Source organism: Lepisosteus platostomus, chromosome 3, assembly GCF_059453375.1.
Source record: "Lepisosteus platostomus isolate fLepPlt1 chromosome 3, fLepPlt1.hap1, whole genome shotgun sequence".
Classification (NCBI taxonomy): Eukaryota; Metazoa; Chordata; class Actinopteri; order Semionotiformes; family Lepisosteidae; genus Lepisosteus; species Lepisosteus platostomus.
In genome coordinates this window covers 1,015,994-1,042,009 of record NC_142613.1, presented here as the reverse complement: position 1 = coordinate 1,042,009, position 26,016 = coordinate 1,015,994, and the positions used below count along the sequence as shown (strand labels likewise).

General features: G+C 53.6%; 1 protein-coding gene across 2 annotated transcripts in view; it reads left to right on the top strand.

Annotated features, from left to right (window-relative positions):
* The first annotated feature begins 594 nt into the window (after positions 1–594).
* sema3gb (sema domain, immunoglobulin domain (Ig), short basic domain, secreted, (semaphorin) 3Gb) overlaps positions 595–26,016 on the top strand; it is a 51,214-nt gene continuing 25,792 nt past the window's right edge. The window contains exons 1-2 of one of the 2 annotated variants that reach the window (XM_088623661.1): positions 595–1,385; positions 22,900–23,027. In XM_088623661.1, the coding sequence (XP_088479787.1) occupies positions 22,931–23,027 (97 nt within the window). In that variant the 5' untranslated portion in view covers positions 595–1,385; positions 22,900–22,930. Of the gene's footprint in view, positions 1,386–8,202; positions 8,433–22,899; positions 23,028–26,016 lie in introns of those variants that run through there. The other variant, XM_088623662.1, reaches the window with a different exon arrangement.

Here is a 26,016-nt window from a genome sequence, read left to right as displayed (position 1 = left end):
TACCCACAAGGAGAAAAAAGGGCCCAGGCGTTCATATTTGGCAGAAGAACTGAGTTTGTATAATTGCAGGATTGCTGTTAGGCACAGAACTAACAGAGCTAATATTAGGATTGGAGTGCCTCAGTATGCTCAGGCACACAGTAATGGTTCCCACAGAGACCTGTGAAACGTCCGACCCACAGACATGTTCTAAAAATGTGGGGAAGGCGCGCTTGTGTGGCCAGGCTGGTCTGTGTAGCTGGCGACATCATTGATGTGGTCTCTGCAGGTTCTGAGCCACCCCACACCGGTGCGCCGGTCTGTGCTGTCCGGGGTCTGACCACAGCTCCTCCCTGCTCTCCCTTCCTCTGGGCCGGTGGCTTGGGAGAGCCGTTCTGTTTGTCCTTGCCAGGTGCAGAGCATCAGACGATAAACTCTGCCTCCCGCCTCCAACTGGTGGCTTGGGGGTCTTCCAAAGAAAAGACGGCCCGTGTGCTTTCTGGGCGCAGAGCAAAGCTGCAGACCTGCTGGACTGGCTCCGCGGATGCCAGGAGAAATAGTGCGATTTCGAAAACATGAGGAATCCAGGCTGTTCCTCGTGACAGATCCTGTTCCTGTTTTGCGCCGCTCTGGCGCGGAGAGCAGGGTCGGACTGCGGCCGGCCCGGCCAGTTGCAGTTGCAGTTCATTTTCTTTCCTCTTCCTTTGTTTTCGAATTCGCACCTCTTGGGATCCGCGAGTCCTGGCGCGAAGCTGGGCTGCCAAGACAATCCGGTACACGGGGTTTCACAGCGAGTCGATTTCGCCCGGCAGCGAGGTAGTTAACCGAAACACGTCGGGATTGCTTGGGCAGAGAGAGAGAGAGAGCCTGGGAGAGCGAGTGAGAGGGAGGGAGAAAGAGGGAGAGAGAGGGGGCTTTCATTCTGCGCTGTCGACACCTGTCGGCACTTGACTGCACAGACTCGTGCGGCGGCGGACTCCTTCGTGCGGAGTTCAGGTGGTTTTTCATTCCGGCGTTCAGAGCCCTTTCGGCTTGATTGACATCCCTCGGGAACAGGCGCCCTCTCCCCCTGACGCCCGCTTGCGAGTTTCCACTCGGGGAAGAAGAAGAAGAAGGAGATTCCTGCTCAGTGGAAAGTCGGAGACCTTGGCGGACCGGGAAACGGGGGGTGCTGTCCGGCGTGGAGCGCCGTGGTCATTCCTGCTCGCTTCCACCCAGGACGGGTTTAAGGATTAAGGGAGAGACTGGTAATATTTCATCACGGGGGGGAGGAGGACGCAGAAGAACATGCGAGTGTTGCGTGAGGAGCGCTGGAGAGGAATGTGAAACTTTTTTTTTCCCCACCTGGGTTCAAAGTAAGCAAAGTTTCTCTCTGCCGGCGGAGCACGATCAGTAACGCGCCACAGGTATGTCGCTGTTAATCCTCTCTTTCCCCTGTCGCCTGGTAATCCTCTCCGGTGCGGCGTGTCTGTGGGTTTGTGCGGAGAGGCGAGTTGGCTCCGGTGTCGGCCGGGCAGCCTGTGAAGGTCCGGGCTGTGCTCGGACCGCGGTCCCGACGGAAGAGCGAGTCGCCCGGACCGTGTCGCGCCGCGGAAAGTGACCCACCGGTCGGCCTCGATCCCAGCGCCTTTCTTACTGGGACTGAGTGCGAGTTTCGTCGTGGGCAGAACGGGGTTTTATTCCTTTCACGAATTCGGTACATGACAACGCTTACATCAGTTGTTTTTTTACACGGGAACCGCATTTTTATTGCTGGCGTGTACTGTACAGGGGATTGCTAAAACGTGCGATTTCTCGAAGTGTGGATCTAACGAGATCTGTTTGCGATCTGTCAGAGATCTGTCCAAGCGTAGAGCAAGTTTGTGTCTTCTTCCCCCAGATCAGCGGACAGCAGCGGATCAGCGATTTCTGCTTGATGAATAACCGTTCATAACCACCATACGAACCCACGAAGACATGTCATATATCAGGCTTTTAATATTTATAATTCATACAGAATCTTCTATCGCTGATGTATACATTATGGATAAGCACTTCATTCAAACGCAAACTAGAACTCCTTGATTTGGCTCCCGGAACGACCTTCCTGACGGCGAGAGTATAACTCGCCAGGTATCGAAGAATTAGTTTTAGCAGCACTAACGGTCGTACCTAAAGCGTCCTTTAGAAATCGACAGCGTACAGGGGTTTAAAGAGCAAACTTAACGAACTTACACTGAAAACCGCTACAACACGGGGTAACTGACCCCTTTTGCAAACCTAAGGGACACGGGTGGCATGAGTCGATATTAAATCGTTTAACTCATAATTACAATACTTCCTTAACATAGCTAAATTCTCGTAACGTAGCAGCCTAGTGGTCATACGCTGACAGATGATACTGAGTACATGACATGTTAAGTTTTAGTACATTTTAAACACTGGCTCCGGGCTGTAAATACGCTCATTTCGCCAAAGGCTCTCTCAGCCATCAGCAGCGCGGAGAGGACTTGGTAGTAATTACGCAGCTAGTTTGACAGTTAAAGTCGGGATCTGCCTGCTTTCGCCGTGTGCCTGGCCCGAAAATGTTTTGCAGAATGTCACGATAAATACGGACAATAATCGCTTTATTCAATGGAATAGAGACGGGCTGCATGGTTCTTGAAATCCGATGCCTGCCCACACCAGCACACAAAATGGTTCGGAAGCCTTTGTCTCGGAGCCATTGTTGCCGACGAGTCTGAGGGATTCTGTCTTTCCTTCGGCTCGCAGGCAAGTCGTTCAGGTTATTTCGCGTTCACGTCGTCCTGCAGCTGCATGCGAGTCGCAGAGCTGGCCGGGACTCCAGCAGCCTGCGCGTCCACCTGGACGCCAAGTTGAAGTCTGTGGGCCGGTAAGCGGGAGGGAACGCGCCGCGGATACACACGTCAACGCGCAGTCGCCCAGACTTCAGAGCCGCGGAGGCCCGGCCCGGTCCGGTCCGGTCCGTGTGCTTGTTGAGGTCGAGCTGCAGTCTTCCTGGGGATTCGCGCGAGTGTCTTTGAAGACGCGGGGCGCTGGAGCGGGAGGCAGTGCTGAACTTGCTCGCTCGCCGGGCGCTGCTGGAGGCCGGGCTGCGAACCGCTGGGGAGAGAAGGGGGGGGCGCACTTCGCACGGGACAGTCTATCTTGTATTCGAAAACATTAGACGCGTTTCCAGAATGCCTGACTCCCAGAAGGGGAGAGGAGCCCCAGTAGACGGAGAACAGGCAATCAGGCGTTTAAAAGCCCTCAGCCAGACCCTCGCCGGCTGAGGCGAGACCCCGGACTCCCGCACCAGCAGGCTACAGTTGGCGCTTTCTCCTGTCCGGTTCATTCCTGCATCCGTACCGTGTCGCACAAGGGCACATACTGTATTACACACAGCACAGCACAGGAAACAGGGACCAAGAACAGATCGGCTTGCAATCGCACGGAACAGGGTGAATGTGCTGGCTCGCACGCAGGATGTACCGCCCGGGCGCCAGTCAGAAAGTCCGAAAGAACTGCTTGCTGAGGCAGAGAACGGAGCTGCTCGAGCAGAGTCGTGAGTCTCAGCCCCACAGTGCTGGCCCCTGTCAGCGCGCCCCGTCACCGCCGCTCCTCAGCCCTGTTGCAGGGGCCTGCTGTACTGTAGCTACAGTACACGTCCATTTTGCACGGAGACTGCAGAGGGTGACGAGCTAAACTCGAAACCCATGGACACCGATGTTGTCAAATCCACACCAACAGGAAGGGAAGCGTTCCAACCGGTCACGACTGTGACAAAGACAAGAACCGCGTTTGGATTTGGAACACGAGTCCTCTGCATTTATCTCCCAGCCCCATCCACTCATTCTCTAGCCCCTTTCCCCAGTACAGGGCTGTGGAGGAGCTGGAGCCTGGTCCAGCGAGCTACAGACACAGGCAGGGTTAGGGTTAGGGTTCGCTGGGCAGGCAGGCAGACAAACACACACACACCAGGGCCAATTTGTCCAGAAGCCAATTAGCCTACCAGTATGCCTTTGGACTGTGAGAGAAAACCAGAGCACCCAGCTCCACAGGGAGCAAGGCAGCATTGCTAACCTCTGTGCCACCGTGCTGCCCATCTGCGTGTCTGACACTCATTGTAAAAGACAAAGCACAATGAGGAACAAAGCAACGCAGATTAGTGCTGGTGCTGTCTGAGTCGGGTCAATGTGGACTGGAAGCAGCAGCGACCGCAGAGCTCCGAGTTTCCTGCTGTCAAACTCTTACTGCTGCCCCAACAGCACAAGCTACAGCACAGCCCTTTTTTTTGTGGACTTCGGTTCTGGCCTGGCAAAAATCGTTTCGGTCCTTGTCTTCCTAATCTCCTTCCATTCATGTTTTTCCTTCCCTCTCCTCCAGGCTCTGTCGTGAGCACTGTGCTGCGCTGAAATCTGTGGCAACAGCCAATGGCGTTAATTGTAATTCCAGCAGAGTAATTGTTTCCTTAAGGTCACAGTTAAAATTAATTGCGTCACGCTGGGCAAAATCCATAGGCGCTCACAGCCCTTTCTGTAGCTGCTGAACGCTGCTGTCACGCTGCCAGGGCTCGAGTCCGCAGTCTGAGTTGCCCCAGTGTTTCTCTGACAGAGTGTGAAACCTCACTTTCAGCACCTGTGAACAGAAAAGACCATTATTTACGAAATAAAAGGAGTGGGTATTTGCACATGAGCTCTGCACAAACACTTGTGTTTGATTAGCATCTGGTTTTGACTATATACAGTATGTGTGTGTACGAATGCAAGCGAGCCACATGGCTTACTTAGAGTGGCTTAGACATCCCAGACACCGTCCTCTGTTACATGTCCTGAGCATCAGCAGGTTACTCACACGGGTGTTATTAATTTCTGTTATTAAAACAACTGCGATTATTATTACGACAGTTGAGCGCATGTGAGAAGAAACCAAGCTTGTCCTTTAGGGATATTTAATTTGCATGAATCTCCATCTTCAAAAATTTGATCACAGCTCAAGGCCAACTACAGTATACATGAGCATCCAATACAAAGCGTAGTAGAAACTAACTACTCCCTCACGTTTACCAATCAAATCAAATTGGTTCATCGCCAGGAGTTTAATTCTTATTGCTGATATCAGTTGTTCCATGGGACATATCCATAGTGCAGAATGTGCCAGACTCTTGCAAAACGCCTGCAGTTTAACAAGTGCGCTTGCCGTGATAGCAGGTCAAACACCCTCATAGGGAATGCACAGGGAACTCCTTTTGAACTGAATGTGCTCCTGAGCTTTGCGCAGGTCCCCATCTTGTCCTGGGAAGGCTTTGGGAAAGATCAACAATACAAAGATAAGGGTTTGCAGTAGGCAGTGGTCAGGGGAGGGGGCAGGGCAGCTGTCGAAACATGCATATTGCCTGTCTGGATCAACGTGTGTCGTACTTGCCCCTGTCACCACTGCACCGTGTTGGTCGTGTTTGTGAAGGGGAACCCCTGGCCCGAGCCTCGATGGGCAGAGACATCAGACGAGCTGGGAGGGGTCGCCTCTCATCCGGCTGTGCTTTAATCATTTCTGTTCACTGCGTTTCAAAGGAAACAGACTCACACAGTGCCTGTGTCCAATCACAGTACCTCCCAGCTGCTCTGCTACAATAGGGCCTGATTTGACAGATCAGGGTAGTCAAAACAGCCTTTACGTGGGGAGCAGAAGGGAGCGAAGCTGGAGAGAGAGGTTTGCAGAGAAAGGCAGTAAGCTGAAGCCACCAGGGGAGAAATGCAGGAGCCGTTCGGCAGTGAGAAGGACAACAGGGTTTGGTCATTATGTGCAGAATTCCGGACTGCACTGACCCTAAACATGTCTGGACAGGTCACTCTGATTCGTCTGGACCGCCTCAAGTTTGTCATTTATTGACCTCTGTGCACACACCACAAGAGATGCTTATCAGTAGGTAAATTAGCATTTTTTTGTTTTTTGTTTTGCAAACACATCTGATACGAAATGATTACTCAAAGGGTTATTTTTCAATAGGTGATCAGTTCATGCTGACCAGATACAGGGGGGAGTGACTCTGTATTGGACACACCCACTGTGGGAGGGGCCATGTGGTGGGAATGATGTCATATTGGGCGTGCCCACAAGGGCCGTGTGGCCAATTAACAGTGGTGCCTTGCATCTGGCATGCCTACAGTGGGAGGGACCCTGTGTGGGAGTGACAGACACGCCCATGTCAGTGTTTTTCTTTCTGCTCAAGTTCAGTTAGTTATGTCAGCTGTCGCATGTGAATGAGGGAACTCACTTGTTAGCACAGGGTTCATACCAATTACAGAGCCCATTAAGCTTTTTAAAAGCTAAAAGCAAAATTTATAGAAGGTCTAAAATTGAAAATTGAAATAAATTTTCAATTTCAGGCCAGGATTAAGAACTTGGAAAGAAAAACAGCCAATACAGGGGTCACCCCTGAACAGGACCCTCTGTAATTAAAAGTCTTGGGGATGAAGGGCATTCGGGTGAGACTCAGACATCCAGAGCAGTAGCAAACTTTCTTCTGTTTATTAGCCTGCTCATCTTTGTGTTGAAAGAGCACCTCTTTTCACAGCTGTGTGGGACTTCATGACCTTGAGAGGTAGGATGTATTGTCAGCCTCCATGCAATTACCCAAATGAGAGTCAATGTGTTTTCCATTCTTAATAGCACAACTGCATCTTAAATTCTGATAATGGGACAGTTTTCACAGCAGGTGGGGGAAACAGAAAATTTACTTAAAAGCTATTTAATAATAATTCTAAACCATCAAGTTGTTGAAATGTAGTTAGCTGTTCATCTGTCAGTAGCTGATCCCTCTTAATTACTCTCAGCAGTCAAGTGAGGTTTGAATTGAAACAGGATCAGAGCTGCCTGTTACAACAGCCTTAACAACAGAGCTGACATTCAATAAGCTGTGGCCTATATAAGGTAGATGAGAAAGAGGAAGTTAATAGAATTTGAGACTGTTGTGTGGTCAAGCTGAGATACTGGGAGAGAGAGGGAGGCAGTGTGAGCTAGTGGTTAGAGCTGAGGCACTGGGAGAGAGAGGGAGGCAGTGTGGGCTAGTGGTTAGAGCTGAGGCACTGGGAGAGAGAGAGAGAGAGAGGCAGTGTGGGCTAGTGGTTAGAGCTGAGGCACTGGGAGAGAGAGGGAGGCAGTGTGGGCTAGTGGTTAGAGCTGAGGCACTGGGAGAGAGAGAGAGAGAGAGGCAGTGTGGGCTAGTGGTTAGAGCTGAGGCACTGGGAGAGAGAGAGAGAGAGAGGCAGTGTGGGCTAGTGGTTAGAGCTGAGGCACTGGGAGAGAGAGAGAGAGAGGCAGTGTGGGCTAGTGGTTAGAGCTGAGGCACTGGGAGAGAGAGAGGCAATGTGGGCTAGTGGTTAGAGCTGAGGCACTGGGGGAGAGAGAGGGAGGCAGTGTGGGCTAGTGGTTAGAGCTGAGGCACTGGGAGAGAGAGAGAGAGAGAGGCAGTGTGGGCTAGTGGTTAGAGCTGAGGCACTGGGAGAGAGAGAGAGAGGCAGTGTGGGCTAGTGGTTAGAGCTGAGGCACTGGGAGAGAGAGAGGCAGTGTGGGCTAGTGGTTAGAGCTGAGGGACTGGGACAGAGAGAGAGAGAGGGAGGCAGTGTGGGCTAGTGGTTAGAGCTGAGGCACTGGGACAGAGAGAGAGAGAGGCAGTGTGAGCTAGTGGTTAGAGCTGAGGCACTGGGACAGAGAGAGAGAGAGGGAGGCAGTGTGGGCTAGTGGTTAGAGCTGAGGCACTGGGAGAGAGAGAGGGAGGCAGTGGTTAATGCAGAGAGAGGGGGGAGGCAGTATTGTAGTTCTGACTGAGAGCAAGTTGTCACCACTCATTTAATGGAATGTAAAGTTATAAAGTAGAGGATGTATTTTAGAAAAATGACAGAGCCTTATCAACTTGAAAGTTGTTTCTGCTTTTGTAATTAAACCCACATCTGAGTCTGGATGCTCTTTCCTTGAGAGCTTTGAAAGAAAGAGATCTGTTTACTGTTCAGCCAGATTGAAATGGAAACATAATAATCTTAAACATATCTTTTCCCTTTTATTATGCTTTGATAACGGTGTTGTTCTTAATTATACGAAGGTGCTGTTGTATAATTGCTCTGCAATGGAGCAGTGATCTGCACTGTTCTGTGACAGTGTCTTTGAATTGAAATTATAACTTATTCGTCCGCGCAGCAGGAAAGAATCCTTCGCTCTTGTTCTGTACAATTAAGCGCTCGCTGGAATGCCTTTGTCTTCTCTAGCCCTCCTTCACCGTCTGTCTGGCGAAACCCAAGACTCCTGGCGTCCCCGCCTCTCTCTCGAGTCTCTGGCTGGCAGCGAAGCGCCGGGCCGGCCGGGCTGAGGAGTGAGGAAGAGGCGAAGCTCTCGTCCAGCCGGCGACTTCGCCCGAACCGGCCCTGTTCGGCCCGGGCCCGTTGCGCTCAGACCACCGCGTCGGTCTCGCTGCCCGCAGGGTGAGAGTCGGAGCTCGGACTTTTCACCTTTCAGTTTTCACCACGGAAAACTTACTTCGACCTAATCAGTTTTCGTCATTCTGCGCGGAGCGAGCGGTGGGGGTGCGATTATGAAACTTTTAAAACTTGCAGGTTAAACTTCCCCGGAGCTTAAAGTTTAACTTTAACGTCGCCGGTGTCCACCCCCCTCCCCCCACAGCGCAAAGCCGGCGCCGAGCGCAGCGAGAGCGGCCGCGGGGGCTCGGTTTTGATTGAAAGCTGGGGGTCCTAATCAGTCGGGCTCACGGGTCACTCCGGCTCGTCTCCGAGCGCCTGGCCCGGGGGTGTTTCGGCGTGTGAGGACTCCGTCCTGAGCCTCAGCTGCTCTGCCCTCGACTGGAGGACGTGCCCGAGGTTTAGCCCTGAAATGAGACGGCAGACACGCTAACCACAGGCTCGGCGGTGTCGGTTTAGATCCCGGCGGTGAAAAGCTGCAGCACACCGGACGGGTATGATGGCCGGATACCGCCTCGTCTCGTTCCGGAAATTTAGGGAGAAAAACTCCCGATTCCCGTCGCCGTGATTAAGATGCAGGGCAGGATTATCTGGAGGTGAGACGGGAAGAGTTATCCCGGTCCTCCGGAGTCCCGGCGCTGCGGGTGACCTCTCCGAAATGCGTGACAGGGGGTTTTGCACTTTCCCTGCGCTGCCCGGCGCGTCTCTACGGCAACGCGGGTCGGCACTTTCACGGGTCACCGCTGTCGGCCTCGCTGAGGCTTGAAATGTGACGGGAGGTCAAGAGGAGAGAACAAGCTAATTAAGTTCAACAAGGCGAGAGGCTGGCGGGTAGAGCGCCCCCTGTGTGGTCACTGTCTTCGTTACAAGGGCATCTTGGTTGTAGTACCTTCCCTGTGCGTTCACCCTCAGTGAGGTGAGAGATCCAAGAGGTGCATGAAGCAGGTATAGAACCTGTTGTAAAATCCCAAACTGAGAACGTTTAGAAATCTACTTGCTCTTCTTCGCTGGTACTGTTTCTTAACGGTGGACCTACGCCACATTGGGCGGGCCTGCCGGTGTGATTCCGGTCCCTCACAGCCTGGAGTGAGTGGGGCTCAGTCACGGGAGTGCAACGGGCCGGGCTGGGCTGGGCCAGGCCGGGCCGATGGTCAGGGGCCAGGGGGCTAGACCATGGGCGGGCCTGGGGGCTGGACTGGGGAGGTGGGGGGTTTTGGGCCAGTCTGATGCCGGGACAGGGGGTGGAGCAAGGGGGGCGGTTAATCTGGTTAATCTGATGGCCAGGGGGCAGGGGCTAGACTGTGGGCGGGGCTGGGGGCTGGACTGGGGAGGTGGGGGGTTTTGGGTAGGGGCAGGACGATGGGTCAGCCTGCTGACCAGGAGCGGGGCTGGGGGCGGAACAGGGGGCGGGTGTACGGGCCGGAGCAGAGCCCTGACCATGGGTGCTGGCTGTGTGTGGGCTGTGAGCTGGCACCTGCCACCCTTGGCCGCAGGGACCTCAGAGGGGCTCCGGCGTGTCTTCAGAGAGAGGCCTGCCGCCGGGCGACGGGGCAGCGACCACGAGCGCGGCTCACTAATCCCTGGCAGCTGCCAGCGCGCTGCGTCGAGCTCCCATTCCTGGGATTCATGAGCCGCGGCCAGTGGCGGGGACAGGCGTGTCTGAGCACGGGGGGGCCGAGCGCTTTCTACTGTAGGTAGCAGCGTCAGTCACCCCAGGGCCGCTGTGGGGGGGGGTCTGTCACCCCAGAGCCGCTGGGGGGGGGAGGTCAGTCACCCCAGAGCTCTGAACGCGCTGCGCAGACACACACACACCCATCTGTAGGTGGACCAGTCCGGCTCTCTGCCCAGCTTGGCGCGGCGCCTGCGCTGGTCACCGCTGGCCATGTCAGAATGTTCCAGAAGCGAAGGCTGATGCCACTCGCAGCGGGCAGGAAGGCCTTCGTCCGTCAGGAGAGTCCGCCGTGAAACGCGTCGAGGGCTCCTGGAGGCGGAGTGGCCGGCACACTCAGGTGCAGCGCTGCCAGTCCAGGGGGTCTCCTCGCGGAGGGGGAAGGTTGGGGGGTTTGGTTTGCTGTGACAGTGGAGACGAGCCCCTCACCCAGCTGGCCCAGGAGGAGGTGGGGGTCTTATAAAGGAGACGAGCCGCTCTGCCCATCCAGCCTGTGTGGTAGGTCGCAGCTTGCTGACCCGAGGACGCCATCTTGGAAAGATCCAGGCTATGGGCTGATAGGACAGCTCGTTCCAGACTCCCACAGTCCTTTGCGTGAAGAAGTGCCTCCTGTCCTCGGTTTTCAACGCACTTCCCTGCAGTTTCTGTCTCCCCTGGGATGGGGTTTGTGGGTTTAACCACAACCTTCCACTTCCAGGTATCAAACCCTGATCCCAGCTCCGCACTGATCCCCTCACAGCAGGATTTCTTGCTGAGGTCTTGCACAATGCCTGACGTAGATACTGTCTGGGTTCGAAGCTTACTGGTGATGAGAATGCACAACCTGGATTAGTTGTTGGCAGACCCGTACAAGAAAGTTCAGCAGAAAGAGACTGGCTCAGCAAGTACGGATTAGCCTTAGATTCAAATTAAAAGGAGCCCAAACCTGTTGAAATGCGGTCTTTCCACAGGGTGGGTCTTGTGCTCTGGGCTTCGGGTGGTGTCTTATCTTTACTGCTTTGAGGGATGATTAGAAATGAAAGCTGTCCGTGGCTTTGGAGATTAGTCTTCTGCTGTGTGTGAGCTTTCAGGAACAGGGGAACAGCAGAGCTCTGCTTTTGCTCAGTTTCCTAATTATGACATTGCTGCTCTGGGAGTGGCAGCAGCAGGAATGTGCTAGTGCTCTCGATTCTGGTGACTTGTGATCCTGCAGAGGCTCCATCTTCACTGCCCCCTCCCAGACCTCTCTGACTGCCCCTGCCCGGACCAGGACTCGCACGCCTAGTCCCTCTTAGGGATCACCGGGAGCCTGAGGCCACTTGGCCTTTCTGACCTTTCTCCGAATCTGTTGTCGTGTCCAGCGGCCTTGGCAATCTCGCACCCTGGTCTTGATCCGCATGCATCTGAAGGTACACATCTTCGCGGACAGGTAGAGAAGTGATGGGACACAGGAGGACCCCTGTCGGGCCGTGAAGAGGCTTTTATGATTTCCCTTGTTCTCAAGTACTGTACTAGTCTAGTCTCTTGTTGGCTTTAAGCAGTGTAAAAGCAGAGATTTGGGTGCGACAGAATTCTGAATACTGTTTGAAGGGAAATGTCAGAATCCAGGTTAGAGCAATCCCTCGCAGCCCACAGCCGATTCTGCAGTGTGCATTCACTCCTGCGCTGACGTATACAGCTTTTTAGAATTGGCTAGAAGGTTCCATATCTATCTGATTTGCCCAAATAAAACCAGTGGCCTGCAAGTCTGTTTCTTATGATTTCAGACGGCAGGCGCTGGAGCTGAGTGGCTGTGGGTACTGTACTGGCAGAGCCGATCTCGTTGCGTGTCCAGTGAAGCACAGACACGCTGGACAGGCGTGTTCCTGCCTGGGCCCGTGCTCCAGTGACCGGCCCCCGTGCCACGGCCTGCGTGCCAGAGGGGTTCAGCAGTCCCTGGTGCTAGTTTAAATGTGCACAGCGGATACCTCCTTCCTGCTGCCCACTGCTCTTACAGGTGGTTCGAAATCAGAACCCCGCACTGCCCCGTCCCCCTGTCTCCAATAGCGTGGCACCAGCATGTGCCAGCCGTCTCCGCTGTCCAGGGGGCAGCAGGCTGAATCTCTACCTGTACGTTTCCCCCGAGGTCACAAGCAACTCTGAAGCTGCGTCCTGAGGTCTTATAAAGCGGTAAACAGCAGTTTTGTTCAGGTTATTGTGTGCTTAAATTTTGTCTTCAGTTCCTTTGTTTAGTCTCTGATTTCACATCACTAAAGTAGGCTCTTCAGCATAGAGTCTTGCATTCGCAGTACAACACTTATCTAGTTTTTCTTGAAGAACTTGGGATTGCTTTCCTGTAGATGGTAAGGTATAGTTTCACTCAAACATCTTGCTGTGCCAATTCAAGCACAGCTCTGAGAGTGCTGGGCTGCAGTGCGTTTAGTAGCTCAGTGTTGCTCCGCTGGGCTGCCGTTTGTTCAGTAGCTCAGTGCTACAGTGCTGGACTGCATTGTGTTCAGGAGTTCGGTGTTGCATTGCTGGACTGCGGTGCGTTCAGTAGCTCAGTGTTGCTGTGCTGGCTGCAGTGTGTTCAGTAGCTCAGTGTTCCGGTGCTGGGCTGCAGTGTGTTCAGTAGCTCAGTGTCACGGTGCTGGGCTGCAGTATGTTCAGGAGCTCAGTGTTGCTGTGCCGGGCTGCAGTGTGTTCAGGAGCTCAGTGTTGCTGTGCTGGCTGCAGTGAGTTCAGTAGCTCAGTGTTGCGGTGCTGGGCTGCAGTGTGTTCAGGAGCTCAGTGTTGCTTTGTCGGGCTGCAGTGTGTTCAGGAGCTCAGTGTTGCTGTGCTGGCTGCAGTGTGTTCAGTAGCTCAGTGTTGCTGTGCTGGCTGCAGTGAGTTCAGTAGCTCAGTGTTGCGGTGCTGGGCTGCAGTGTGTTCAGGAGCTCAGTGTTGCTGTGCCGGGCTGCAGTGTGTTCAGGAGCTCAGTGTTGCTGTGCTGGCTGCAGTGAGTTCACTAGCTCAGTGTTGCGGTGCTGGGCTGCAGTGTGTTCACTAGCTCAGTGTCACGGTGCTGGGCTGCAGTGTGTTCAGTAGCTCAGTGTTGCTGTGCCGGGCTGCAGTGTGTTCAGGAGCTCAGTGTTGCTGTGCTGGCTGCAGTGAGTTCAGTAGCTCAGTGTTGCGGTGCTGGGCTGCAGTGTGTTCAGGAGCTCAGTGTTGCTGTGTCGGGCTGCAGTGTGTTCAGGAGCTCAGTGTTGCTGTGCTGGCTGCAGTGTGTTCAGTAGCTCAGTGTTGCTGTGCTGGCTGCAGTGAGTTCAGTAGCTCAGTGTTGCTGTGCTGGCTGCAGTGTGTTCAGTAGCTCAGTGTTGCGGTGCTGGGCTGCAGTGTGTTCACTAGCTCAGTGTCACGGTGCTGGGCTGCAGTGTGTTCAGTAGCTCAGTGTTGCTGTGCCGGGCTGCAGTGTGTTCAGGAGCTGCCCACAGACAGTGAGAGGGGTCTTTAGCAGCGGCTCCAGCTCTGGATCAACAGAGGCAAAAGCAAACATTGATGTAAAAGCAGCAGAGAGGAAAGAGCTCAGTCTTAAGCCAATCTGACGCTGAAAGACAGCTGTGGTGTATTAATAGGAGTGACAGAGGTGCTGGTAATTGGAAAGGAATCTCCTGTTTATTGTGCGAATGAGAAGCCCAGGCCACTGAGACAGGTGTGGGAATGTGACTGGGCCATTTATTTCGTGCTGTTTTTCTCCTCTGTGCGTTATCAGTGAAGCGTGCTCTCGAGATCACTGCTGCTCGTTTCAGACCAGTACAGCGCGAGACTCCCGCTGGGAAAGAGAATCCAGCAGATTTCTGACCATCAAGTGCCTGAAACAGGATCTCCTCTGGAAGAAGGGAGAGAGAAGCACTGGGCTGTTTAAATAGTGAGACTGAGCAAATAATAAAAAGGAAGGAAACAGGTTTTAATTAACAATGAGCTTGGCAGTGAACTTCCCAGAGCTCAGCTGCTGGCCTTGCCAGAGGAGTCTGTGATGTGAATCCTCTTTTTCTTTTAGAATTTCATAAATCAAGAGGCACAGAGGCTTGTATATTGTGGTAGAATTCTACCTGTCAGCAGGGAGCTTAGTGAGGAAAATGATCTTTGCAGCAGTGTAACTTCAGAGCGCAGGAGGAAACCAGCCCAGGGAGCAGTCTGGGGGGAAAATGGAGAATTCAGCAGTAGGAATACATGCTCCAGCCACTGGAAAATGAAATATGCACCCTTTCTACCATTCTGCTGCTTAATGTGGAGTTTTTTTAAACTTCATCAAGCAGCTAAACATGAGACAATTCTAATAATTTCTTTAGTTTTGTTCTACAAATCAAGAGTCCAGTCCAGGTGTGCGTGTGATTGAGAACGTCAGGCACTGAGAGGAAGATTCTGGAGAGAACGTGCAGCCTATTTGCCTCTCCAAAGTGACAACAATGTAACCCGAATCCAAGCATTTGTATAAGACAAGCTCTCAGCTGAACTTGAAGCATTATTGCACCCCGTCAGCTGGAGTCTTTCCGGACCGGGAGGCTGTGCAGCGGGTCGCTCCCGGTGCCAGAACAGCGCCAGGCGTGACTCCGTTCCCCACACGGTGGTGCGCTGTGGGCTCGGGTGGGATGAGTGGTCCGGGGTGCTCTCTGGAGGGCTGGGCGTTTCCTCCAGTTCGGGACTCCAGTCGGTCCTAAATCCACCTGCTCCCCTTCTCCATTCCTGTCTGGGCGCCCGCTTCACTGCGGGGCTCACCTGAAGCCCCTGAGAGAGGAAGGAGAGGAATCTTCGGCTCCGGTCGGGAGCAGAAGTCTTCCGGAATGCCGTCGCATTATTCCCTTGGCTGCATCTATCTCCAGGCATTGATTCCGAGCGTCTCCAGGAGCAGCAAAATTAGTGCAAAAACGCTCCCCTGCTCATTGCTGTTGACGGCCCCTGGTGCGCTCGGTCTGGAGAATCTCCTGTTCGGCCCTCGCGGAGGGGACAGGGCAGCAGTGACTGCAGTGACCAGTAAGCCACCACCCTGCCCTCTTCGGGAGACCTGCCTGTGGCTGAAGGCAGGGGGGTCCATGTCCTTGGAGGGACGGTAGAGCCCCCAGCTATTTGTGAGTGAAGTGCAGTGATTTGCCTGTGGCTCAGGGGCTCCAGCTGTCAGCCTGCTGCAGATTCAAACTTGTCACGTCTCTCCCTTCACGGCAAAGACATTCCAGACCTCTTGGAATTAAATAACTGTTGACACAGAGGGAGGGAGGCGAACAGGGAGAAGGGAGAAGGTTGGGCCTGGGCTTGGTAAACGGTAAGATTAGATTTTGCTCTGCTGATGTCAGAATTTGACCCCCCGCCCTGCCCTCACGGGACTGTTCGGGATCATGCGGCGGCCCCTGTCGACGGCAGGTTGCACTAATGTTTTCCCACATTCCCCACTGTAGAGGATCTGCCCTTCCACCCCCTCTCCCGTGTGAGGGGTGTGCCCTGCCACTGACACGTGCTGCATTGCGGAACTGAACTCCGGCTGGACTTTGCCCCGTCAGTGGGAACCTGGCACGAGATCAATGCCCAGGCTTCTTTCAAGAAACGTCTGGAAGAAATATTCTATTGGAGCAGGAGTCATCGCTTTACACAGAGGGTGGCGGGAGTATGGAACAAGCTTGTTAACCTCCTTCAAGAAACAGCTGGATGAGTTCACTGGATCCATTAGTTTCTAATTTGGTCAGGCACTATGGGATAGATGGTTTCCACTCATTTGTAACCTGTTCTCAACAGAGGACCATGAATATGCCAGCTGTTGAGACAAGCAAGGAGATGGGGTGTGGCTCCTATACACTCTTCCCACAAGCAAATGGACTCTTTGGCCTGCAAGAGCCTCTGGACTTCGGTTCTGGTACTGATGGGGCAGGAGCCCGGTGGCTCAAGTCTTGAAGCCTCCAGCAGATGGGTCGGCTGGGTTGTGGGTGACCAGGTGGAACCGGTGCACAGCTAGGGCCCAGGTGCTGCCAGGACTAGTGGGTGAGTTTAGTCAGGACACCTTCTGCCTCTGATTAGATCTGGCAAATTCAAAGATCCAGCCTGCTTGGATTCAAGAACCACAACGGTCCATCATTGAGGGTCTTTCTTACATTCGTCTGGCGATCAGGCCTCGGGGAAAGTGCTGTTTCTTCTCTAATGTGTGACTCTGGCCACACTTCACGGAAGCTGTCTGGCACTGCTGGCTGGGGCCGAAGGACCAGCAGGAAAAAAAAGTCTGAGCATCAGCCTCCTGGTTCACAGCGGTTTGCTATAGACTGCAGGCCTCTTACAGCACAAGGTCAAGGAGATTTCATGTTCCCAACCTGCTTCTCCTGACATGGGGTTCAAATAACGTTTTTGAGAAAGAAATTGTAGGCTTTCTTAAAATAATGTGCAGCACCTAAACCCTGGAATGGATCAAACTGCTCAGCCTTGTGAGTCTGTCTGGTCTCGGCACTGAAACAGCTGCACTGCGTCTGACGCCTGGCGACGAGCAGTGAGTTTAAATCTGTGTTGTGAACTTTGTTCTAGCCCTGTTGTGACCCACTTTTAATTCGGATGGGCAATTACAGAGGCTGGCTGTACAGAGCAGTGAAGGGAATCTGGCAGGCCTCCTGATGTTTGGCATCTCTTCCAAAGATAGCTTTAGTCCCGGAGAGCCGAGAGACGTATCCGGGCCATTGTGTTGCTGAGTGAAAAGCCCGTTTGTGCTGTAAAGACACACAAAAGCCTGCGATCGCACAATAGCACTCCACAGCACGGTCTAGTGTAGGGCCAGCGAGCCGTGTTTGCCGAGGGAGAGAAGGGGGCGTGGCGCTCACCTGCATTGCAGTGCAGACATTCTTTTGGTTTCACACGAGGCAAAGAGTGCATTCCGTTTCAAAAGAACGCGCTTATCGCTTATCTCCCTCGCTGCGCTCCTGGCAGGTGTTTTGGTTGTGACCCCTGTCTTGTGTCTCTGGGACGAGCTGCCCTGACAGACATGTCTGCAAGAAGCGGTGAGGAATGTTGCAGAGCGAGACTTGTCTTTTAATTTCTCCACTGCAGACTATCAGCACCTCGATTTCTTTTTGCTACAGGTGTCTCGTGTGATTTTAAAGGAAACTGGCACCGCTGTTTCTTCCACTTTGCTTTGCCTCATGTTTGTGACCATAATAGATACGCAGGCCTGCTGTGCTCTCGTTATCGTTAAAGTCTGTGTGAGTTTTCTGGGATTCTGACTAGCCCCACACAGCCCCACTCCTCCTCCAGCTCAGCTCTGCTCTTCTAATGGAGGAAGATGTTGAAAAGGAAAAGTCCCCCCCAGCCTCCAAACTGCGTCAGTCACCCAGTGCCTTACGGCACAGATTCCTTCTCGTCAGAGTCATAGAAATACATGGAAACTTCTTGCAGATGGGAGGGTCTGTTTATGTGAGTCAATCACACAGACTTCTGTCTGACCTCTTGCGTTTCTTTGTCATTCTGGAACTTGTTTCTTGCAGGAGCTCAGCATCGGTCCCATGATTCTGTTGCAGAGACTTGTGGGACAAAATAGAGATTTAAAGCTCAGTGGCTTCATAGTTGAACAGTTGTATGGGTTTTGGGAGCTTTTAGATGAAGAAATTCTTATGCTTGTGTATGATATAGATTTCTCCATACTGAAACGAGTGACTCTGTGGCTGTTGCTGGTGAGGTTTGCTGATGAGTCCCCCTTCTTTTACAGTGAACAGCCTTTATGTACGTGAGCCATGAGCCATCAGTGGGACAATCCGTAGCACAAAAAGGAGCCAGCACTAACACCAGGTTTATCTGCCAGGTTGGCCTTGTGCAAGACACGTGCAGGGCCTGACTCAGATGCTTAAGCAGAAGGCTGACATTTCAGTGTTGTGGGAAAATGCGATGGCTTTTCCGTGTTTGGAGGGGGACTTTGGCAGGACCTGTCCAGTGTCAGGAAAGGGCTGTGTACTGATTGGGTGAACGACTCTGGGGAAAATGCCAGCATAAACAACAAGGAAAGATGTGGGCTGAGAACTTTTTCTCTGGCTTGTTCCTTTGTAAACATGGTGTTCATAGAAACAGCTGGCCTTCTGAATTGTCGTTCAGTGTGAGGGAATCGCTTTCATATGCACGCACATCTCTGCTTTCTCATGTCTGACATGGTACATATTGTTTCTGAACTTTCCAAGAGCTGATTTGCCAAAGACCCTCTGTAATTGATTACCACAGAACTGCTGCCAAGGCATATAACACACAGTACAAGAAAGTGAAGTCTTTTCTGCAAGCAGGTTTTTTTTTTCTGGCTATTTCAAAACACAAACGGGACTGTGCCAGTATATTGTTCTGGAAGGGAGAACATTTCCCCCTCTCTTCCCCCCCTGTGTCTCTGCCCATTACTCTCCCCCTGGCCCTCCCCCTGCCTCTCTCTCTCTGTCCCCGGTCTCTCGTTTATCTATGTTAACCCTGGGGTGGTGATGATCACACCCCCAGTGGTCTTGAAGAGCCAGTGTCCTGCAGGTTCCAACAGGACACCTTGCAGCAGTAAATCCGCTCCTGTCCTCTCGGGGTGAATTAGAGGGACCTGCAGGGGTTCAGGGCTCATGTTGTGTGAGTGAGTTAACTAAGGCGTTTTTCCTTTTGACTTTACCGCACGCTGTTGCTCCATGGTAGGATTATAAAGACCGTCCTCCCTTTCGATCCAGGTGTGCACGTGGCCAGCTGGTTTTCGGAAGAGCAGGAGCAGAGAGCTGACAGGGGCCGGGGACTGGCGGGCCGCGCTGGTCTACTGGGAGCAGTGCTGGTCCCGGAGTCTCACTCTGGGCTGGGGAACGCTTTCTCTCTCAGGTGTTGCGATAAAAATCTGCGTAAGAGGCAAATTCTTCTCTCTCCCCAAAAAAAAGACAAGTTCTGCCGAGGAAGCCAACTTGTCAAGACCTGGGTCAGCTGTGATAATAATAATCAGACCTGCAGAGCGAGCTGGCCTCCTGTTCCGCCCTCTGCCTTGAGGAGAGAGAGCCAGCACCCCCGTGAAGAAACATCCTCCTGCAGACAATCCTGATGGATGTGCTGCTCGCCGAACACAAAGGGAGGTTCCAGTTCTCTCGGGTGCGTTGATCCCTTCCGGAGCTGAGCACACTGGTCTGGAGGGAGTGACGGTGTCTGGCTCCGGCGCTCTGGGGTAGCCGGTGGCGATGGCTCCGTGCGGGCAGGACACCACACCCTGTGCTGGAAGGGGAATGCGACTCCCTTACAACTGATATCCCCAGATAAAAGAAGAGAAGGGGCTGTATGTTCCTGGTTTCAAGTTCAAAACCCCTGACTTCCCTCTCACCTGATATCCCCTCATGTACCTGGGTTAGCTTTGAAGTGATCAAGGAGAAGCCTGACTTTAACCTCAGGGTTTGGATCTGCCTGGTTAATGTGCCACAGGATAATGTGCCTGGTTTAGGTTGAGATCGGCTGAGAGGCCTCTTGATAGTCGTTTAGTCTCTTACTCGCTTTCTTTCCGGGACTGGGTGATCTCGCCGCATGACCCCTCCTTCAGCTTCATGCTTCCCAACTCGTCAGATGAAGATCCTCCTCGGTCTGCCCCTCCCAGCTCTCTCGCAGCCCAGGGGGCTGCAGGGCTGGATCAGATGGGGTGTGATATCTGCTATTCAGGGTCTGAGGCTGTTTTTAAAACTCTGCTAAAGTTGGCTTAAAAAAGCCCTGGCTCCCAATCAACTATGATGTCTTAATTAATTTGTATTTATGTTGGCCGTCTCCTGTGTGTCTTGGAAGTCTTTCTTGTGTTTTCAATGTTCTTCCTGACTTCCAGTTTGCCTTGCGCAATGCTGAGATGCGGGTCGTGAAGTGTGGTTTCCGAAGCACCGGTACTGTTGGAAGGGTCTGTTCCAGGAAGGTTTTCCCTGCCTGTAAGCTGCACTGTGATGGTGCATGAGGATGTGTCCTAGGAAGCTGCAGGGACGTGATCAGGAAAAGCAGGACTGAGAAATGCATGAGGGTTAGGCAGCAGCCCAGGAGGAACTTCGGTGATTATGCAGCAGGATCTGTGGGTGCACCCAGGGGTGGGGCAGTGGTCCAGCAGTGGCAGGGACATGGAGTGGACTGGTGTCGGGGTAAATGGGGGGTGAAGGACAGATCACACTTCTCGGTGATTTAAGATGAACCTGTACTTGCAAAACAAACTTTATGACATGACTTCACTGGAGCCGAACACTGCAGGAGAAACCCCCGCCCCCAACCTATTTTTAATGTTAAATAATATGGTAGTTACAGATGGGAGAGAAAAACGTTTGTGCGAATAAAGCATCAATGTCCCCAGATACTGGCTTCAAAGGGACGCAATGTGTCATTTTGTTTCTGCAGGCCCGATCATTCGTCCATTTTCTCACCACTTCTCCAGTACAGGGTTTATCCTGCTCTCTCTAGGGTTGTGGGGGAGCTGGAGTCTATCCCAGCAAGCAACAGGCATAAGGCAGGGTTATGGAACAGCAGTCGTTCACAGGACAGACAGACACATACAGAGCAAGGGCCAGTTTTCCCAGAAGCTTGTTAACCCACCAGTATGTCTGTGGACCCTAAGGAAGCCTAAACAAACGTGGGGAGAACATACAAACTCCACACAGATAGCATTCCAGATCCAGAACTGAACCCAGCGCTGGGGCAGGGCTGTGGCTCTGTGGTGAGGATCTGCACCTGTGGCTGCACCTACTGTGCAAGATTCTTATCTGACCTAATGCCACAGAAAACATGAGTAGTGACCAGACAAACAGAAAAGGCAACAATGAAAAGAGATGCACGTGATCGAACGAGCTCTGTGCACAGAGAACCAGATCTTGATAAATCACAAAACACTTCACCTCCGGTAGCTATTGTTAGATGTGAATGCATCGCAGAAGGAATGCAGCCGGCCTGCAGCTCATTCCTGCTTCAGGACATGCTGGCGGGGAGTGAACGGAGCCAGGAATCCCATGCAGCAACAGAGGCCGGTGCTCCCTTCTTTCCAGTGGCCCGCCACTCCGGTCGGGCGACTTCTGAGCCCCCAGGAGAAAGAGGCCGTGCGCCCGAGCAGATCAGCGAAGGGTTCAAAGCCAGCGTCTTCAGAAACGCCCCTGTGATCTCCGGCACGTTGCACAAGCTGGCCAGCTGCCCGCAGACACACTCCTCCGTGCAGGAGCATGGGTCTGATTGCTGTGGAGGGGCGCGCGCTCCTCCCCCCGAGTCCCAGAGCAAGCAGGGCTGCCGGGGTCAGGTCAGCGCCTTCCAGACGCACGGCCTGCTGCAGGACCGGACACTGGTGCGAGTGGCGGGTCGGTAGCGGGGCCTGCTGCTGACCTGACCTGTGGTCAGCGCTGCTCCAGATCAGTTCAGTGCAGTTTCTTGTCATCCGCACAGGTGCGATGAAATGCTCCAACACAGACACAGAAGAGCAGCAGCAACAACAAGTTAAATAACATACAACTTGAAAAGCTCATCAGTGTGAGCCAGTGGTAGGGGTAGAGTTCAGTAATCTGACAGCTTGTAGGAAGAAACTGTCGCTGAATCCGAAGGTTCGAGTTTTTATGCTCCTGTAACGCTGACCAGAGGGAATGGGGGAGAACAGTGAGAAACCAGGCTGACTGAGTGATACTTCCTGAGACTGAGAGTCGTAAAAATATCAAAATAGAGGGGAGCTGTACCCCAGTGATGGACTGGGCTGACCTGGTCACCCCCTGTAACGCCTTCCGGTCAGACAAACCACACTCCAGTCCCACACGTGAGCGCACTCTCATGGTGCCCCTGTAGAATGTGGTGAGGACAGGCGCTGCAACAGCAAGGCTGCAGAAGAACTCCTCGGGCAAATGTCGTTTCTGAGCAGATAGTTTTATCTTATTTATCTTCCACATGAAAAATCTCACTTCGCTGTGACTAATGGAGTTAGTTCCACACATGCTTTCCATTCCCCTTTAACTTCTTAATTGCAGAGACAGGACGAAACGGAAACAGGCTCATGAGTCTGTGCAGTGCCTGCTGCTCTGACCGGGGTTGGCCCGTTCGTGTCCAAGGGCCACATTCTGCCACGCTCCGCGGACAGGACCCGCTGCCCTGGTCCGCAATTCCTTAGACAGCACCCCTGGGAGAGCTTCGGGAAGAGGGTTCATTGTGACTTCTTACTAGGGATGGAGTGTGACTCACGGTCTTGTTCCCAGAAGCTGGTCAGCCCATGGCCTCTCTCTGCTCGTACCCGGGACTGGTCAGCCCATGGCCTCTCTCTCTGCTCGTACCCGGGACTGGTCAGCCCATGGCCTCTCTCTCTGCTCGTACCCGGGACTGGTCAGCCCATGGCCTCTCTCTCTGCTCGTACCCGGGACTGGTCAGCCCATGGCCTCTCTCTCTGCTCGTACCCGGGACTGGTCAGCCCATGGCCTCTCTCTCTGCTCGTACCTGGCACTGGTCAGCCCATGGCCTCTCTCTCTGCTCGTACCCGGGACTGGTCAGCCCATGGCCTCTCTCTCTGCTCGTACCCGGGACTGGCCAGTGGTGTCATGGTGCCTTTTTTCCCACTGGATGGTCCCACCTAGTCTCATTTCCTCCTGGTGGTTCAGGGTGTGTGCTCATACTGAGATTTACGAAAGATAGTTTTCCAGCTGATTCGTACAAAAAAGTATTACATTGTGTCATTGCAGTGTCTTGCATTACTTCCTACAAATAATGAATGGAAAGTGAGCCTTTTAACATTCTCTCTAGAGTCCTGTTATTCACTCAGAGGGTGTGTGACACAGTCTGTGCTCCTGATAACAAAACCCAGGGATGTATCCTGCAGGATCGGCAGGGCAGTCCTCACCTGTAACAGAACCTTTTCCTTTTTTCCTCTCCCAGGCCCCCACCGGCTGCCTGCGCCGCTGTTACCATGGCGACGGCCGTGCCCATCCTCCTCCTGAGCCTGTGCTTCAGTGGTATCTACGGCAACCGGCAGAATGCTCCCAGAGTGCACCTCTCCTTCAAAGGTGAGCTCTTGTGAAAGGTGGGCAGCACCGTTTTTTGCCCACAGTGATCGTGAGCACTTTCTTCGAACACTGTACCAAGATCGTTTTGCATTTTTGTTGAGTTAGAAATTTCACACTGGAGATTCAGTCTGGCCACTCCTGCCATTGGGATATCTGTCAGTCTGGAATACTTCAGTGGATACTTCTTGTGTTGTTACCGCCTAGTCTCCCCTCGCTGTGCCCCTGTCCAGCGCCAAGGCTGTGCTGCTGAGCAGCGCACAGAAGGATGGTCGCTCTCACACCTGAGGCGGGCTTAGGTTGAGGGTTTTAAAAAATGCGAATCATCCCAATGCACGATCTTGTTTTCAAAACCTGACAATTACCTGGGAAAAGCCATCTCCCCTGCCTGCGCGTTGAAACCGTAAATCACGCAGGGGGAAGCGCTCAGGCCTCTCGAGTTACATCGCCCGGGCAGGAACAGGCAGCAACTTAACAACAGGCCGGAAGGGAAGCAGTTAATTACAGAGGTGTGCTGTGTTTGCTGTGTCTGTGTACGGCCCCCAGCCATCTCTCTCCCAGCCTTGAGTTAACGAGCTCTTCGTGCTCACTGTCAGCCCCGGCCCTGAGACCAGGCGGCATCTGTCTGGGCTGAGCCCCTGCCCGCCCGCGTCCAAACGGCCTTGCGGACCGCCAACAAAACTGGCGTGTTATCCGCAGCCTCATTTTACCCAGGCCGTCGTTAAAAATGAGTTTATAAATAAAAAAGGTGAGACCCTGTCTCCGCTCCCAGCCCTCTGCCGTGTGTGTGGAGGTGGGGAAGAGCTTGACCTCTCCGAGCGGCTGACCGCCGTCCAGTCCGGATCGCGCAGGCCTGCCGTGTCCCAGGAGAGGGCTCCGGGGCTCTGTGTGTTGGTGGGCTGCCAGGGGGGCAGTGGTGCGGTTATATCTGGGGGGGGGTCTGTTTGCTGTAATGCTTGTCTCTTGACAAAGGGGATTTGTGTGTGCCTTCATAAATCACGAGTCGGGAAAGGGCCGCGCGGCCGGGAATGGAGAGAGAAGTGTTGTGGGGGGGAGGGGGGGCTCTGTGTGCGTCTGTCACAGCAAAACGGGCAGCTCTTCTGAGAAACGAGACGGGCCGACCGCGTCAAAGGTGTAAAAATACCCCCGGGGGCGGCTTTGTTGACCTCCGAAGTGCACAGGGAAGCCCCCAGAAGTATGCCGGGGCCGATTTCCAGCAACCTGTTCCAGTACGCGAGAGTCATCCTGGCCGCGCTCGCTCGCTGCCCCGGCCCTTCCCAGAGCGCACTGGCGCTGGGCCGCCCCTGAGGGGGACCCCTGGGGGACTTTCCAGAGAAAGGGGGCTGGTCGGGGGTGTTCCCCCCGCTCGCTGATCTCCCCCGGCGTGACGGTCCGTGGTGCAGAAAGAGCCTTTCCCGAGGGAAGGCCTGGAAGTGGGCCTGAGCCCGGTCCGGCGGCACAGGGCCGGACTGAACCCAGGACCGGACATCAGTGCGTCGCAGGACACACACGGGGGCTCCCAGACGGCATGTTGCTAGGAGGTTGGAGGAAACTGGAATCATCTAGATGAGGCCACGACATGCAAACTCCACACAGGAGGCACTCCTGTCTGGAATCCAGCCCAGGCTCTGAGTTATAGGATGGCAGCAGTAATCACTGTGCTACTCTGCCAGCTTTGCAGAATATGTGTTAAAAATCTATTCTGTTTCAAATTAGACCATTTTTCCATCTCTGACACCTCAGTCAATGATAAGGCAGTGCTATTTTGTTTTACGGTGATGAAACAGTTACTGTAACTCATGAGTACTGGGGGTGAAGTTCCTGCCTGCTGCTGGCCCAGTCTGGTCACGAGAGCAGCCCAGTTAAACCAGTGATCCCTGAACAAATGGGCCCAGCTCGTGCACTGATACTTTCACCTCCCTACCTCGCTACCCATCACCTCGGCACGCTGCCTCACAGACAGCCCAGATAGGCAGGGTCCCGCGGCGCTCCAGCCTGTCGGCAGATGACCGGTGAAACGCTCTGGCCTCTCTGTTGTGGATCTCTCTGATCCTGGCTGATGTGATCATCACGCCCTCCGCCGCTGTGGACTTGGGTGGGCTGCTCAGGAATCCCTCTGCTTTACAATACATTTCGAACCGGGTTCGACGCAGGCGCAGACGTGTCCTCTCCAAGCAGCCGTCACTTGGTCTGAAAGGAGACTGCGGATTGTGTGAGAAGCCGTGTCCGAGACGGCACCTTCTGAAGCCAGATAGCACGCGTGTGTCACGCCCTCTACAGCTAGAGGGCGCTCCTAGTCTGTCCTGTCCCTAGTTTCCCTGTGCTTTGCTTGTCTTTCGGGTGTGTCCTTGTGTGGGACTATATATTTCCAGGTCACCCTTTCCTCCTTGCTCAGCATTGAGGGTCTTGACACCCTCCTGGCACCAGGTTGCCCCATGTCGGTGGCCTGAGGGCATAGGTTTCTACCTCCTGAGCCCAGGCTAAGCCCCGTTGTGCTGCTACTCATAGAGTCCTTATTGCTCTGCTGGCCATTCCACGGCTTGCCCTTCTGACATCCATGACAGCGTGCTTGTTTTTCACTCACCGTTCTTTTGGGGTGGAGTTTAGGAATATAGACCCACAACTTCATAAAAGGCCAACAGGGTTGTTGCGTCAGAAGGAAGGGGCATTTGCTTTCTGCCCCCCGCAAGACTTCTTCCCCGGGAGCTGAGGATCCAGCGTGGGGCCTGTCGGAGCGGAGAGGCGTGCTCGTGTGCTCGTGTCGGATACACATGTACTACCCGGCAGTCTGTCTCCGGGCTCATGGTCAGGATCTTTCTAGTCCCCGTTGACTATTCTGGTGGCACTGAGACACGCCCCGTCTTTCTGCGGGCGCTGCCCCTCTCTAAACTCTCCTCCGATCACTCCAGCTCCAATCGAAGTGAAGGCCACTGAGTCCTCCTGCCTGGAAAACAAAAGGGTCATTTCGTGCACCGGAATTGGACAATTCCCA